General features: G+C 42.1%; 1 protein-coding gene across 6 annotated transcripts in view; it reads right to left on the bottom strand.

Moving 5' to 3' along the window:
• Positions 1-766: 766 nt before the first annotated feature.
• LOC119026376 (myosin-10) overlaps positions 767-13,960 on the bottom strand; it is a 59,199-nt gene continuing 46,005 nt past the window's right edge. For 5 of the 6 annotated variants that reach the window (XM_037110723.1, XM_037110748.1, XM_037110739.1 and 2 more), the window contains 18 exons: positions 13,691-13,862; positions 10,538-10,750; positions 10,301-10,445; positions 9,983-10,189; positions 9,731-9,835; positions 9,261-9,413; positions 7,336-7,584; positions 7,031-7,243; positions 6,708-6,920; positions 6,419-6,580; positions 5,857-5,985; positions 5,497-5,585; positions 5,114-5,237; positions 4,867-4,956; positions 4,376-4,494; positions 4,026-4,134; positions 3,744-3,916; positions 3,459-3,606 (listed from right to left, as the gene is read on the bottom strand). In XM_037110723.1, the coding sequence (XP_036966618.1) occupies positions 3,459-3,606; positions 3,744-3,916; positions 4,026-4,134; positions 4,376-4,494; positions 4,867-4,956; positions 5,114-5,237; positions 5,497-5,585; positions 5,857-5,985; positions 6,419-6,580; positions 6,708-6,920; positions 7,031-7,243; positions 7,336-7,584; positions 9,261-9,413; positions 9,731-9,835; positions 9,983-10,189; positions 10,301-10,445; positions 10,538-10,750; positions 13,691-13,862 (2,813 nt within the window). Of the gene's footprint in view, positions 3,607-3,743; positions 3,917-4,025; positions 4,135-4,375; positions 4,495-4,866; positions 4,957-5,113; positions 5,238-5,496; positions 5,586-5,856; positions 5,986-6,418; positions 6,581-6,707; positions 6,921-7,030; positions 7,244-7,335; positions 7,585-9,260; positions 9,414-9,730; positions 9,836-9,982; positions 10,190-10,300; positions 10,446-10,537; positions 10,751-13,690; positions 13,863-13,960 lie in introns of all 6 variants that reach the window. The other variant, XM_037110731.1, reaches the window with a different exon arrangement.

The raw sequence follows: 13,960 nt of genomic DNA, 5'->3' as shown, positions 1-13,960 counted from the left end.
CTACTGAACGGTTTTCCATCTAAAGTGGGTGAAGGATGGGTCTCGGCCCAGAATAGTCCCCATTAACTTCCCCAATTTCTTTAACAATTGTGAGATTTTTTTTAAAAAACATTTTCCTTAATTTTCCAGGAAAAAAAATAATGGATTGTGATGGAAAAAAACAGGCCCATTTAGGTGGCGGTTATTTATGAATGAGTAAAAAAGAAAGTGACTGTTGGGTTTCAGTGTAGGTTTGCACACTTCTGGGTGATGTTCATTATTATTTAATATGTTTAATATTATTTAATAATTGGGATTTTTATTAATTGTTGAGTGAGTGTGAGAAGTGTCCATGAGTTTCTCAAAGGTGATGTCTTCATGTCCCGTAAATGTCCAAAACCTCAATGTATTAAATTTACAATCATAGAAAATAAATATTTGTATTTGACATTTCAACAGTTTGTAGCCGATTATTTTTCTGTTGATGTATTAATTGACATTAGTGCATTAGTTGCTAAATTGATAATTATAACCCAATGAAAAAATATTTCTAACAGTATTAGATCACAGAATTGGAAATGAGTATAGTCTTGCTAGTTTTACAAGCTAACTGTGAAAGTACAGACTGAAAGCAGAGCCGTGTCTAAAGTCTGCTACAGTCAATGATGTTGGGCTGTCAAACACCAGTAAAAGTCCAAACACCTGTGACACTGAGATGAGACTGATGCGATAAGAAAGTAGATCACTACAGGTTGGATCCAAAGACAACCCCAAACAGCCTCACAGCTACAATGAATATGCTTTATTTTCCTTTTACAAAAACAAACAAAACAAAAAAATTACGGTCTAGAAATACAGGTATACAAGAAATAATATGATGGGAGTATCTGCAGTTGAACGCCTGGTTGTCAACAGCCAGCTGGATGATAAAAATAATAATAATAATTATAATAATAAAATAAGAATGAGTTAACTACTTGTGGATGATAAAGCTTCGAACCAGATGACATCCTGTGCTGTGCATCATTTCCCCAAAATAACCTCAGAACTAAACCTTCACCTGTGAGTAGAGACATCATGTTGGGAGATGGTGCTGCAGCTGAGGGCTCCGCTTCTCACGTGGTTAATCATACTGGACACTGAATCTGACCCAAACAGGTTATTATGAACACAGAGATACACAGCCGATATGATATGAAGCACAGCAAAAATACAAAAGAAAGGAAAAAGAATTAAGTGATGAATGTTTCATCTCATTGGGTTTTTTTTTTTCTGCTTCACATCTGTACTGAAATCTTTGCCCACTTATGTTCTTATTTAGTGTCTAAGGCACTTTTAAAGAAACTTCCTGTTAACATTTGAGAAGGGGGAATCAACAATCTTAATCTGCACATCCAGAATACAAGAGAAGACAGAAGAGTTGATGGATGGGTTGCCCTGGCATGTAGTTTTCATTAACTGTCAAGATGGCTGCTGTACTTCACTTTGATACAAAAGCTGTTAAAGGGACTCGGGCTAAAATTGCAAAGGAAATAAAACAAACTTCATTTTCAGACAACCTGTGAATACTAAGTGCTTGAACAGGTCTGTCGGTAGTCTGAGGAGTCAGGCTTCAACTCTCAAAGCCATGGCACAAACCAGCCCAAGTGTTTCATCATCATCTTTCAAATCACAAAGATAAAAGTTCCTAAAAAAACAAAACAAAACAAAAAAGCAACCTTTACGGCTGTTCTGAAGGTGTTACACAGGCTTCCCTATTTTAACGTCTTAGCCAGCATGAATGTAAAGTCATTCAGAGTCATACTCATGATGGACAGATTAAAAAGGAGAAAAGGTCTCAACGATGAAGCAGAACCAGAGACAGTTTCTTTAGTTTTTATTTCATAGATTCTTCTTACCTGTCAAAACAGTCAGAATGTTAAGTTGTATGAAAATTAAAAAGGAGGGAATATGAAGATTACAGACCGTTTACTTTGATTTGTGTTGCGTCCAATTAAGCGTCATAACTTGTGTAACAGCTTCAAAACCAGTTGTCATGGAATTACAGATTTTAAAATTAAAATGTCTCTGAACAAACTAAAGACTTCTCATCCATGCTGGCTTAAATTTAAACTTAAATCTTTATCAGGCAAGAATTAATATTGTTTTTTTCATTAAGAGCATTAAACAAGTCACTGAAGACTTTACAATTGCTTTAACACAGCGGTGAGATTAACAGGTAATTATTTTTCAGCTGCTTTAGCTTTGACTTGGATGTGATGCTAATACAGACTGGGGCTTGGCACAAACACTGAAATGTCATGAGACTATTTTCATTCCGTCTCCATTTCTAATCAAACTACATGTTTTACTAAGCTGTAACCATCATCGTCACATTTAAACACGTGGACTGAGTGCCACTTTTCCAGTAAGGGCTCCCTGTTGGCTTCCAGTTTAAAAATTCAAACGTCTTCCTGTGCAGTTCTGCGCATTTTCCAGCATCTTGAGAGCTTCCCAGTTAAAACCCAGCTACACATTCCTTCACTAACTTGAGATGAAGCGACAGAGAAAAATAAAATACCTTTTTTGTTTCACAGTAATACACTTTCACTTCAGAGTTCTTCTATTGCATGTCCCGAGATGTTAGTCGTTCCTGTAGTGTTGTAGTGTCGAAGCCGAACAACAAACAGTCTGTACATCAGAGGGAGACTCATGCAACAAACAAAAAAAAAAAAAAAGCAGCCTCTGCGTTTTTGGGCTTTTCCATTTTGAACCGAGTCACTGGGAGGAGGGAGTGAGTCGAGTATCGGATGGCTTTTACACAACAAGTGAGCAGAACACTTACAACAACACCAGAAACACGTTTCCTCATAGTCCTGCATTTCCAGTATGGAGTGCGTTCACATACGTTACATAACTGATGCGTGTACACCTCACAGCCTCCACCTACAGCACACACGCTGAGTTTCATATGTATAAAAAGCACTTTGCACCTATGCGTAATTTCTCAATAAGCTGAGTAGATAACTTCACGCCTGACAGGGGAGAAGGAGGAGGAGGAGGAGGAAGAGGGCGGTGTTATGTTATGACGCTGAGATGATACATGGCCGGGAGATGAGCCAGGACGAGCAGCTTGCCAGAGAAGAGCAGAGAGAGGCAGAGTTGTCCATTTGCCCCCGTGACTCTGCAGGACTGGAGGCTTTCCTCCAGGGGAGTGCGCTGGAGTTTCCCTGCAGTGTTAACTGATATAAAAAAGGGCGGAGGCGTGCTGCCGGGCGCACTCCACCCAGCTTGACTAAAAACAGCTCATCGCTCCAATCTTCTGTCCAGTCCGTGGTTTCAAATGAAAAAAAAAAAAAATTATAAAAGACAATGGTGATGTCAAGGATCTTCTCGGGGGAAAACTGTGCGCAGGTCACAGGTGGATGAGGTGAAGGTAAAGGTGAGGCGGGTGGTGGTGAGGGGGAGGGGGAAAGCGAGGTATGAGAGAGTCACTGTGTTTACTCGGCGTTAGAGGTTTGCGTCTCGTTGAAGTCGCCGGAGCGGCTGTCGGCGTCGTCGTCTGACATGTCGACGGAGGCACCATCCAAGTTGAGGTTACGGCGGCCAGAACGGCTGGAGGAGAAGCTGCTGACTGGACCGCCACGCCTGGTCAGAATGGAGAAATGAAACAATTAAACACTGTAATTTCTAAATTAGAAATATATCCCGTACAGACACACAGTCTGATCAATTCACACCATTTATTCAGTCTTTCATGTTGAGTTTTCTTATTTATGTTTTACCTGAGGCGGTTCTTGAGGGAGTTGACCTCCCGGGTGAGACCCTCGCTGGCCTCAGTGGCGTCGTCCAGCTCCCTCTGCAGCTTCCTGCGGGAGGCGTTGGCCCTGGTGGCCTCCTCCTCCGCCTCCTCCAGCTGACGCTTCAGCTGCTTCATACGAGAGTTGGCTTTCTCCATCTGACAGGAAGGCGGACACATGGGGGAAACAGACGGAGACAGTGAGAGGTCGTGGGTGGTGAAAATGAATCTATCCGTATGTGTCACTTTGGATCTCATGAGTCAATACCTGTTCCTTGTACTGGTCAGCGTGGCGACGCTCATCCTCCACCTGCATCATCACCTCCTTCAGTTTCTTCTCTGTGCGACGGACGATTTTGTTGGCTGCTGCTCTCTCCCTAGAAAAAAAGAAAAGAGCTCATTACCATCTCTATTTTCTGCTTCGTCCAACTTTATGTTTAGGTTTTCAATAACACCATCTGCCACCATTTATGTCTTCAAATAAAAGTTGTAATTATTATTTGATCTTACAATAAATGACGCTCGACATAACATCCCATTGATCACATACGTGAGAATATCTACTCGAACAGATCTAAACCCTCTGTGATGCCTCATGAACAGAGACTGATCACTTACTTTGCCTCCTGCTCCAGCTGTTCCTCCAGCTGCAGGATCTTGGCCTCCAGGGCAGTGATGGACGCCTTAAACTTTGACTTGATAGTCCCCTCCAGCTCTGCCAGCTTGGCTTTCAAATCCTGCATTTACAACGTGCAACTTTCAGGATCAAGAGCATTAAATATGATAATAGTAATCCCTACTCTTCATGTTAAAGTGGCTTCACAGCAGCATCACAGTGGAGACAATATGCCTCAATAATTTGCATATAATAAGTATATAACAAACATGAAGTCAAGTCAGGCAAGATATCAAACTTGCATCTTGCATCCAAATTCTGGCGTAGAGGTGATGCAGCTGCCTGAACTGTAACCGACTTGGACGAACAAAAAAGTCTTTAATAGCCGTCACTTTAAATGTACACAGAGCTGACAGATAACCAGCTATTTGTGCTGTTGAATGTTACCACACAAATTCATCTATGCTAATGTATTTAACAGACGGTACAACACCTTGTTCTGCCGCTCCATCTGCTGTCGAGCGTTCTCACTCTTCTGTGCAGTGCTGCGCTCTCCGGCTAACTCAGCGTTCAGGCTGTCGACCTGAGAAAGAGAGACGGGATAGAAGGACGAGTGACGAGAGACAGAGAGGACTGTAAACTTCATGTGTGGAGAGTTTAAACATCCTCATTTCTGACAGTGACTCTGATTTTGAGCGTTCAAGACTTCATGACTATGATCTCCTGGGTCGTCTGTTTACCTGCATGTTGGTCTTTCTGAAGCGGTCGTTGAGCAGCTCCATGTTGCCCTGCTCCTCCTCCAGCTCCTCCTCCAGCTGGGAGATACGAGCCTCCAGTCTCCTTTTCTCCTCCAGAAGTGACGACCTGACACATGCATTTTTATTAAAATCTCTGACTTGACTCCAGTATGCTGGTTCACACTGATTATGCTCAAGTCCAAGTGTGTAGGATTTAGTGACATCTAATGGTCAAGTTGCACATTTCAACCAACCACTCATCTCACCCTCCCCTAAATTAGCTTAAAAAAATCATCGTTTCTGTCAATAGATCCTCTTAAATCATTCAATTGAAACCCCTAAAACAAAATGATCAAGCCAATCAGTACAAACAAGGTGACACTGACTTTCCAGAAGCACTGTTGGAGATCTCATCAGCCAGCTCGTCCCTCTCCTGTTCAGCATGACGACGCGCCCTCTCGGACGCTGCATGGTCCTACACAAACAACACACACACAAACAACACACACACACACACACACACACACACACACACACACACACACACACACACACACACACACACACAGACACACACACACACTATGATCAGTATGAAGAAGATCTGGGATAAGATGGTCTCCCATTCTTGGACAGCAAATACAGAAATGAAATCTGACTGAAGTTTTAAAAAAAAGTTTTCTTTTTTTTCTGGGCTGTTATCAGTGAAAGAGATTTTCAATCAGCATAAAAAACTATAATTTCACCTCCTGAAGCTGCAGGATTTCAGCTTCGAGGCCCTTGAGTTTCTTCTCGTTCTCCTTCGACTGGGTGAAGATCTCATCCCTGGAGGCTCTGGCCTCCTCCAGCTCCCTCTGATAGTCCTTCATCTGAGCCTACAGAGCAGAAACAAAGTGGAACAGGTCAAAGGCTGACACAGCACAACAGTGACCACTCAAGGCCAGTGGAAAAACAACAGGAAGTTAGTTATTGCAGATAAGTTTTGTCAGCAACGACTGACATGCAGATAATGGAAGGATTTAATGACTTAAAAGCTCTTAACACAGAGTCATAACTCAGTCAAATCTGAACCCAGAAAAAAACAAGACATACATTTTTAGATTTAGAGTTGCGCTTTACAGGGATATCAATATCTCACTTATCCACTGTGAATAAATGTCCAAAAAACGCAGTGTCAGATTTGTCAGACAAACCTCTGACTCAACAGACAGATAAGAGTCGAATAGAACCAGTAAAACTTGCAAAAAATGAAACTATGGTTCTTCAAGGCCATGCAGGGAGCAGGTGTGTGTGTGTGTGTGTGTGTACCTGCAGTTTCCTGAGCTGTTTAATAGCCTCCTCTCGGCCTTTGTTAGCAGCTTCGATCTGTCCCTCCAGCTCGCTCAGGTCCATCTCCAGCTTCTTCTTGGCAGCAACAGACAGAGTTCTCTGCTTTCTCTCGTCCTCCAACTCTGCTTCCATCTCACGCACCTGGAGGAGCAAAAACACATTAGATCAGTATACTGCAAGAGCAGTATAGAGACATTCCTTTCATTTCAAGACAAAAATAAAACATTCAACCAGGTCATGATGGTCATCGTCAGTTTGCCCTGTGTACCTGTTTGACGAGCGCCCTCTTCTTCTCCTCTCCCTGCTCATCTCTGGCCTGCAGGTCACGGTCAAACTGGGCCTTCATGGCCTGCATGTTGACCTCCAGACGCAGTTTGGCGTCCTCCGTGGCCTGCAGCTCATCCTCGAGCTCCTCCAGCTGAGTTCTCATCTCCTCCACCTGTTGCTCCAGTGTTCGCTTGGATTTCTCCAGTTCATGGACCTGTGAGTAGCATCAGGAGGAAGAAGTATTGTCGTATTGTCAGCAAAAGCCAGCCGGATAAAGGCATACTGCACCTGGCAGTGTCATTTCAGAGGTCAAAGGTCACTCACATTCTTCCCCACGTCATCTTTGGAGCTCATCAGGTCCTCCATTTCTGCACGAAGCTGCTTGTTAAACCTCTCCAGCTCCTCTTTGGCCTCCAGGGCCTCCTCCAGAGCTCTAGCCATGGACAGAGCCTTTGTTTCCTTCTCTCTGGCCTCAGCCTCTGCACGGTCACGCTCCTCAGCAAAACGGGCTGAGATGGTTTTCTCTTCAGCCAGCAGCTGGTGTACACACACAAACAACAATCTAAAAACACTGACGTACATCTAACCTCAAGCTATCATTCCTGAAAAATTCTAACAGTCCAGCGTACCTGATCGAACTTCTTCTGTTTCTTTTCCAGGTTGGAGACGATTTGTCTCTGGTGGTCCAGGTCCACCATCAGGTCATCCAGCTCCTGCTGCAGCCGGTTCTTGGTCTTCTCCATCTTGTCCATGGCCATGGTCTTCTCCTCCAGACGCTGGCTGGTCAGCTCCACATCCTTCAGGAGTTTTCTCTTCACATCCTCCAGTCCCTCCATCGCTCCCACATCCTCCTCCAGCTTCTTCTTGGTCTCAAACAGCTATAAGAAGGACAATTTTATAAATCAGTGAATAGACAAAGATAAGAAACATCTCACAAAGTTATCATTTTGCTTTCTTGTGGCCATTGTGGCCTTCAGTGTCACAGCATTGTCAGATGGAGCAGCAGTGCTACACTGCAATATCAGCAGTGACATAAGCGGAAAGGTGAGGCAAATACGAAATAGTGAGCTGACCAGAAACAATTGCTTTGTCATCTTAAAATAAATGAGTGTCTTGTTTCATTCAGTAGCTATTTTACCCAGTCCAATAAAGTGTGCATACAAACAATGTTCATAACAGTCAACTTTGTTATTGTTTTCGTAGGGCTGGGCGATAAAACGATAATGATATCTATCGCGACAGACACGTGATCAGTGTTAATAGAAAACATATTTGATAGAACATTCGATAATTTCACTGAACTACGTTAGAAAAAAAACAGGAAGAAAACCCTGATCCACAACTGCAAGGCATTCTGGGGGATGGAGGCGGGCTTTAGCCTCTCGACCTCTCCCGGCCCAGCTAAGCAAGGTTGGTGGCATGAACAAACTCTCTCGCTCTTTGGTAACCTAGCAACAACCTGTTGTGTGACATGCACAGTAGCACTTTCATGTTTCGCCATCGTGCCTCATAACTGCTTTAACAAAAGTAATGGTGTGGAGTGAAAGGAGAAAATGAGACAGCATGAGAGGAAACTGCGGATAAAAGAGGAAAAGTCATGTCACCAGTTTAGCAGGACTGTAATTATTTAAAGTCTGACAAGAGTCAGACCGATGTTGTCTGCAAACTATGCAAGGTCTAAATAACGGATGCTGTGGCGTATCATTTAACGAGGGACTTGCTACCGCTCAGAATAGTAGAGAGGCCTGGATACAAGAATCTTATTCACGTGCTTGATCCCCGTTACATTCTTATTTCAAATCAATGAAAAAAAATCAATATTATCGATATTGACTGTTATGAAACACTTATACCGTGATACATGTTCAGCCATATCGCCCAGCCCTATGTTTTAGCCTAGTGAATTTCATGAAGGCAGTGGGAGATAACCCTAACCCATAAAAAGCTAAAATCCAGAACTAAACTTCACTTCAGCTTTCATTAAAACTTACAAGTTTATTAGGTACAGCTTGTTTGTAACAATACAGCAGTATTCTATACTATATTCTTGATTTAGTGTCTCAAATCACTTTTATACTCTAAAATGTAACATTTTTGGATAATCTTATTTGCAACTCATGATATGAACGTAGAATTAAATGTGTATAAACTTCTGTCAGTTTGTTTTAACCCCACATATCCAGAACAGGGACCTTTTTGTCTTCTAACTATCACAGTCTTTCTCAGATCCTGAGCTTTTACTTTGGCTACCATTGCTGTTTGGCCAGGAACATGCACTCCCACCTAAGATCTCAAACTGAAGACAGACTTTCACTTTATGGGCTCTTCAATTTGCTGCACTGCTTTAAATCTGTCTGCGTGCTGCTCTGACAGGTGTTTGCACAGCTGGAAACTTTTCCCCAGCCTTTCTCTTGGCATTCAGTCAAGTTACAGTGGTACTTGAAAGCTGTGTCTGCCTCATTTGTGTGTGTGGACATCTACAGTATGTATGTGTGTATGTATGTACTGTATGTTTATGAGACCCGTTAACATTTGTGGCTATGTACGATCATACCTGAGCATGCACCGTCTGCAGCTGTTTCTCCAGGTTGCGTCGTGCCTCTTCATCCTCCTCCTGCTGCTCCAACAAGGTGTTCTTGTCCACCTCCAGCTGGCGGATTTGGCCACTCAGGTTCAGCTTCTGGCGCGTTTCCTCCTGACGCAACTCCTGCACACCAGACCGCAACCAGAAAAGTCACAGGTGAAAGAAAAGCAGTGCGACAAATCTGTTACACCTGGTCCTATAACTAAAAAAAAAGCCTTTGTCTGTTATATGCTAATTAAATAACCCATTTTTCTATTCAAGGTGCATTTTCACACATGTGAATCTTCAGAAGCCGACTAATTGTGACTTTACTACTTTTGAACAGTTAGACAAGGGACAAATTTTCTCAGAGAGGATAATCTGTTTGGTAGGTTAATCAATTATCCCATTGGAAACACTCAACTTGCATTGAACTGCATAGAAAGGCTGATCATTCATACCTCCAAATCTTGCAGTTTGCTGTTGAGTTTGTCAACTTCCTTGGCCAGTTTGACACCTTTCTTCTCTGACTCCTCCAGCAAAGCCGACACATTGTCCAGCTCCGTCTAACAAAAGGAATATGAGGTTGTGATGAGAGCATAGTAAACAGATCCAAATCACGCCATGAATATTACCCATGAATATCAAAAATTCTGTCCTCATTTTTTTTTTGTGCATTTCTAGAGGACTCTGGTGTCTGTGGAGGTATTTACCTGCAGTTTGTGTGAGCGTTCAGTCAGCTCTCCCTTGGCTCGCTCTACCTCAGTGGCCCTGGCTGTAAACTCCTGCAGCTGGGCCTCCAGTTTCTTCCTCTTGTATTCAGACTCTGTCTTCGCCTGCTGCAGAGTCTTCACCTCACAGGCCATCTCTTTGTTGTCAGTCTCCAGACTCTGTTTGTTCTTCTCCAGGTTGGCTTTGAACTGTACAGAACAAAATAATAATGTTTCTGTTCAATTTTGTCTACATATCGTATAACTGATGTATGCAGGCAAATACAAAACCTGTGAGTGTAACCAGGATTACCCACTCACCCTCTTGGCCTGTTCCAGCTGTTCGGACAATTCTTCCAGTGCTGTGGCGTGCCTCTGTCTCATATCCTGGATCTGAGCCTCGTGGTTTTTGGTCTCCTCATCTATGGCCTTCTTCAGCTCTGCCACCTCCAGCTCACGCTTGGACCTGGAGGACAGATACAAGGAGGAAACATAAGAGGAGAGGATCTGTGGAGTCCCCCTATATTAATCACTCATACACAAGCTTTAAACAAGCACCTGAGCTCCTGCTGGGCAGCAGTGGTGTCCAGCGTGTCTTCCAGCTCCGTCTTCAGAGCCTCAAGCTCCTCGCTCAGGTCCCTCTTGAGTTTTTCAGCTTTCGTTCGACACATCTTCTCCGACTCCAGATCCTCCTGAAGCTCAGCTAGGTGGGCCTGCAGCTCCCGAACCTGCTTTAAGGCGTTGTTCTTCTGAACGGTCTCCTCATCGCTCCTGAGACGCAGAAGTCCACAGGTTATTTTATAGACCATTACCTTTCAATTTAGTCTTCCGCGTAATAGATCAATGAGATTCAGGGCATGGCTGTGTCTCAGGATGTAGAGGGTTGTTTTCTGACTTGAAGTTTCTGTGGTTTGATCTACTCCTGACTCCATGTCGAAGAATCCCTGGGAAAGATACTGGACCCCAAACTGCTCACACTGATTTTCTCTTTCCTACAGCACTTCCACTTTAACTGCAATTTAAAGTAACTACTTAAAACGGTGACTTTTAATTCCATTTAATTTACTTTTAGTTATTTAATGATTCCATTATCTTTTAGCGAAAATACGTGTACTTTTTTCAGCTTTAATATTTTCGCTTTCCTTTCGAAATCTACGCAGATACTTTGGTCCTCAAGATAACCACACAAGAACAGGGTCACATACATTTATTGCATTCAACTATTATAAAAATTGTAATATTATTACAGTCTTATGATTTTAAGTAATGATAGGGAATAATGTGTGCCTTAAATGCAGGGCAAGTCATGATGTCATTTCCTAAACCAAAAAGTGAGGCCACCATTGCACACATGGTGGCAGTGTGGTGAGCTGTTCACTGCTGAAGCTGTCTGCAAATTGTGTGTGTGCACGCATGTGTGTCTGTGCGTGTCTGTATAGTTGTGAGACTGTTGATTGGTTTGCAGCTGGAAGAGAGGCCAAGTGAAATCCCTGCTGGCTGTGACACTCCTGTAACATTCCTCTCTTACCGCTAATTAAACACACGAGTGTCATAATGATTCCGTTATATCATTAATGCAACAAAAATGTTGATTAAAGGCACTAATGACTTCCATATAAAAGTAATTCCCCATTTTCCAAACAAAGATAACACAATTGTTCTCAGAATAGCAGCTGAATTCAAAATGAGGCTCATCAAGTTTAATGAGAGCTTAATTATCTGGAGCTGTGACTAAACTGGTGATTTCTGCCTGTGAAATCAGACAGACAGACGTTTACCAGCGACCCCTGAGGTCTCGACCGTCAGTTTGGTGTGAGGAGAGAAATTCTGCATGGGAACATTTAAATAATCTGAGCTGACCTTCAAAGCGATGTCCTCAACAGCCGTTTACCTCATCTGATACAGTCTAAGGACGGCTGCATGGGAAGTCAATTAAATATAACACCAGATGTGTTGCTAGGATTATTCTTCCCACCATGTGGAAAATGAATTATCATTCTTTTCAATATTTTTTTTTTTTTAAATCCTCTGACAATAAAAAAAAAAAACAAAAAAAAAAACACAAGCTAATCAGAAAGTTTCTCCGACAGTGTGAAATGACTGCCTGGTTTTGCCCAGCTTGTTAATGCTTCATGTGGAAAAACTATAAAGCCCAACACTGTGAGCATCAGTCAACATCAATTTGCTTGTAATCAGATACGGCTGCCTCTGTGGATATTCCACATCAGGGCTTACTCTAAATGTAACATTTTTCGACTAAGAATTGGGGGATATGCCGATATTATTCAGGTTTTAGGAGCATTCTTTGGAGATGTATACAGCAGATCCAGAATATGGTGATAATCGATCAGTGTTTTTACTGCAATTTGAGACAGGGAGCCTCTGTTTCCGAACAGTTCTATGCGTTGTCATGGATGTGTTTTTCACAAACCAACCATTGAACAGTGTCCAAGACTGGTGAGGGATGCATGCCCTAATCTCTTGTCAGAATGAGAAACATACCTACTTTTAATCATTGTGAAAGACCTGGATATGAACAGGTTTCCAGATATGAGCAACACTGACTTTTCAAGGTGGGTGAGGGGATGAAAGAGGGTGGCTGTGGGTGCACAATCTAGTAAGTCCATCAGCAGAAACCTCTTAGCCAACACAAAGAGACAAAATGCACAAGCAGCTCCAACAGTGCCACTTTTCCATATTTCGACGTTGTAAACATCATGGTCACATTAATTAAAGTATACATGGGTGAACGTAATGTGTATGTGGGAAAGCTTTATTTGTGTGTTTGGTCAAAAATAATTCAACTGAAATAAAAACCCATCCTCCAAGACTATTGTCTTGATGTGTCTGCACAAATTGGTAAATAAAAGGGGAAAAAAGTAATAAATAATCAATTTCCATTACCCATGTAAACAGCTTAGAAGGAATACTGTAAACATAGTCGCTGTTGATTATTTTTGGTCTCTCTGTTGACTTGGCTGCACATCAGTGGAGCGCAGTTGTCATGGAGATGGGATTTACTGCACTACTGAGAGGTTGCAAGTGGAGTCGTACATTAGAAACTAAAAAAAGCTACTCCACTAACATGTGATATTAAATCAGACCAGGTAAGTGATGTGAGTTCAGAGGTACATCTGCCTTACAGTGCCTGTGAAAATACACTTCAGTGTAACAGCAAATAATTAAAATGCTTTCTTCAAAATCAGTTGAACAGCTGCTGAGCTGTACAATATCTTCATCATTAAAAAGGGTCAGATGTTAGTCTTTTCTACTGTTTGGATGTTATATTAAATTTCCCCAAACAATATGTAAGACACAATGTCATCGAGTAGTTCTTATTTTTGTATCATAAATCTCCAAAAATATTCAGTCATTGTATCATTATGTTTCACAATGTGTCAAAGTGAACCACCACATTTTTCTGTTATTTCTCCTTTCTGTCCTATCAGGATTCATGCAAACCTAAAGCTCTAATATCCAATAAGAACATAATATTTGTACCAGTATCATTATTATTATTAGTTTTATTTCAGTGTTTATTATTACAGCACGCAGTATATTTTAATGAATACATCAATGAGAAAGCTCTGACTTCTTCTTCACTGCTCAAAACCTCATGTTTGGATTTTTATTACCAGGGTTTTTATATGCTGGATGCAATCCTTTCAGTTTTGAGAGTTACCTTTACTGATACTTCTTTGTCTCACTGACCTGGCCAGAGCAGCCTGCAGCTCCTCCTCCTTCTTGGTCAGTTGGATCTTCAGCTCCTCTATCTGAGCCTGAAGCTCAGCTATCTGGTCCTGCAGGTCAGTCGTCTCAGCATCAAGTTTGCGTTTGGCCTTCTCCAGCTCCTGCCGAGTTTTCTCCTCCTTCTTTAAACGCTCTGCAGGGAGGAACATCACATGTATCATTAATACAATGGAAAATCAAACACGATCAATAATTATTGGGAAAAAATGTTAGGGTAGAAATCAATCTAAA

The sequence above is a fragment of the Acanthopagrus latus genome, chromosome 1, assembly GCF_904848185.1.
Source record: "Acanthopagrus latus isolate v.2019 chromosome 1, fAcaLat1.1, whole genome shotgun sequence".
NCBI lineage: Eukaryota > Metazoa > Chordata > Actinopteri > Spariformes > Sparidae > Acanthopagrus > Acanthopagrus latus.
This window is presented reverse-complemented; position numbering and strand designations above follow the sequence as displayed.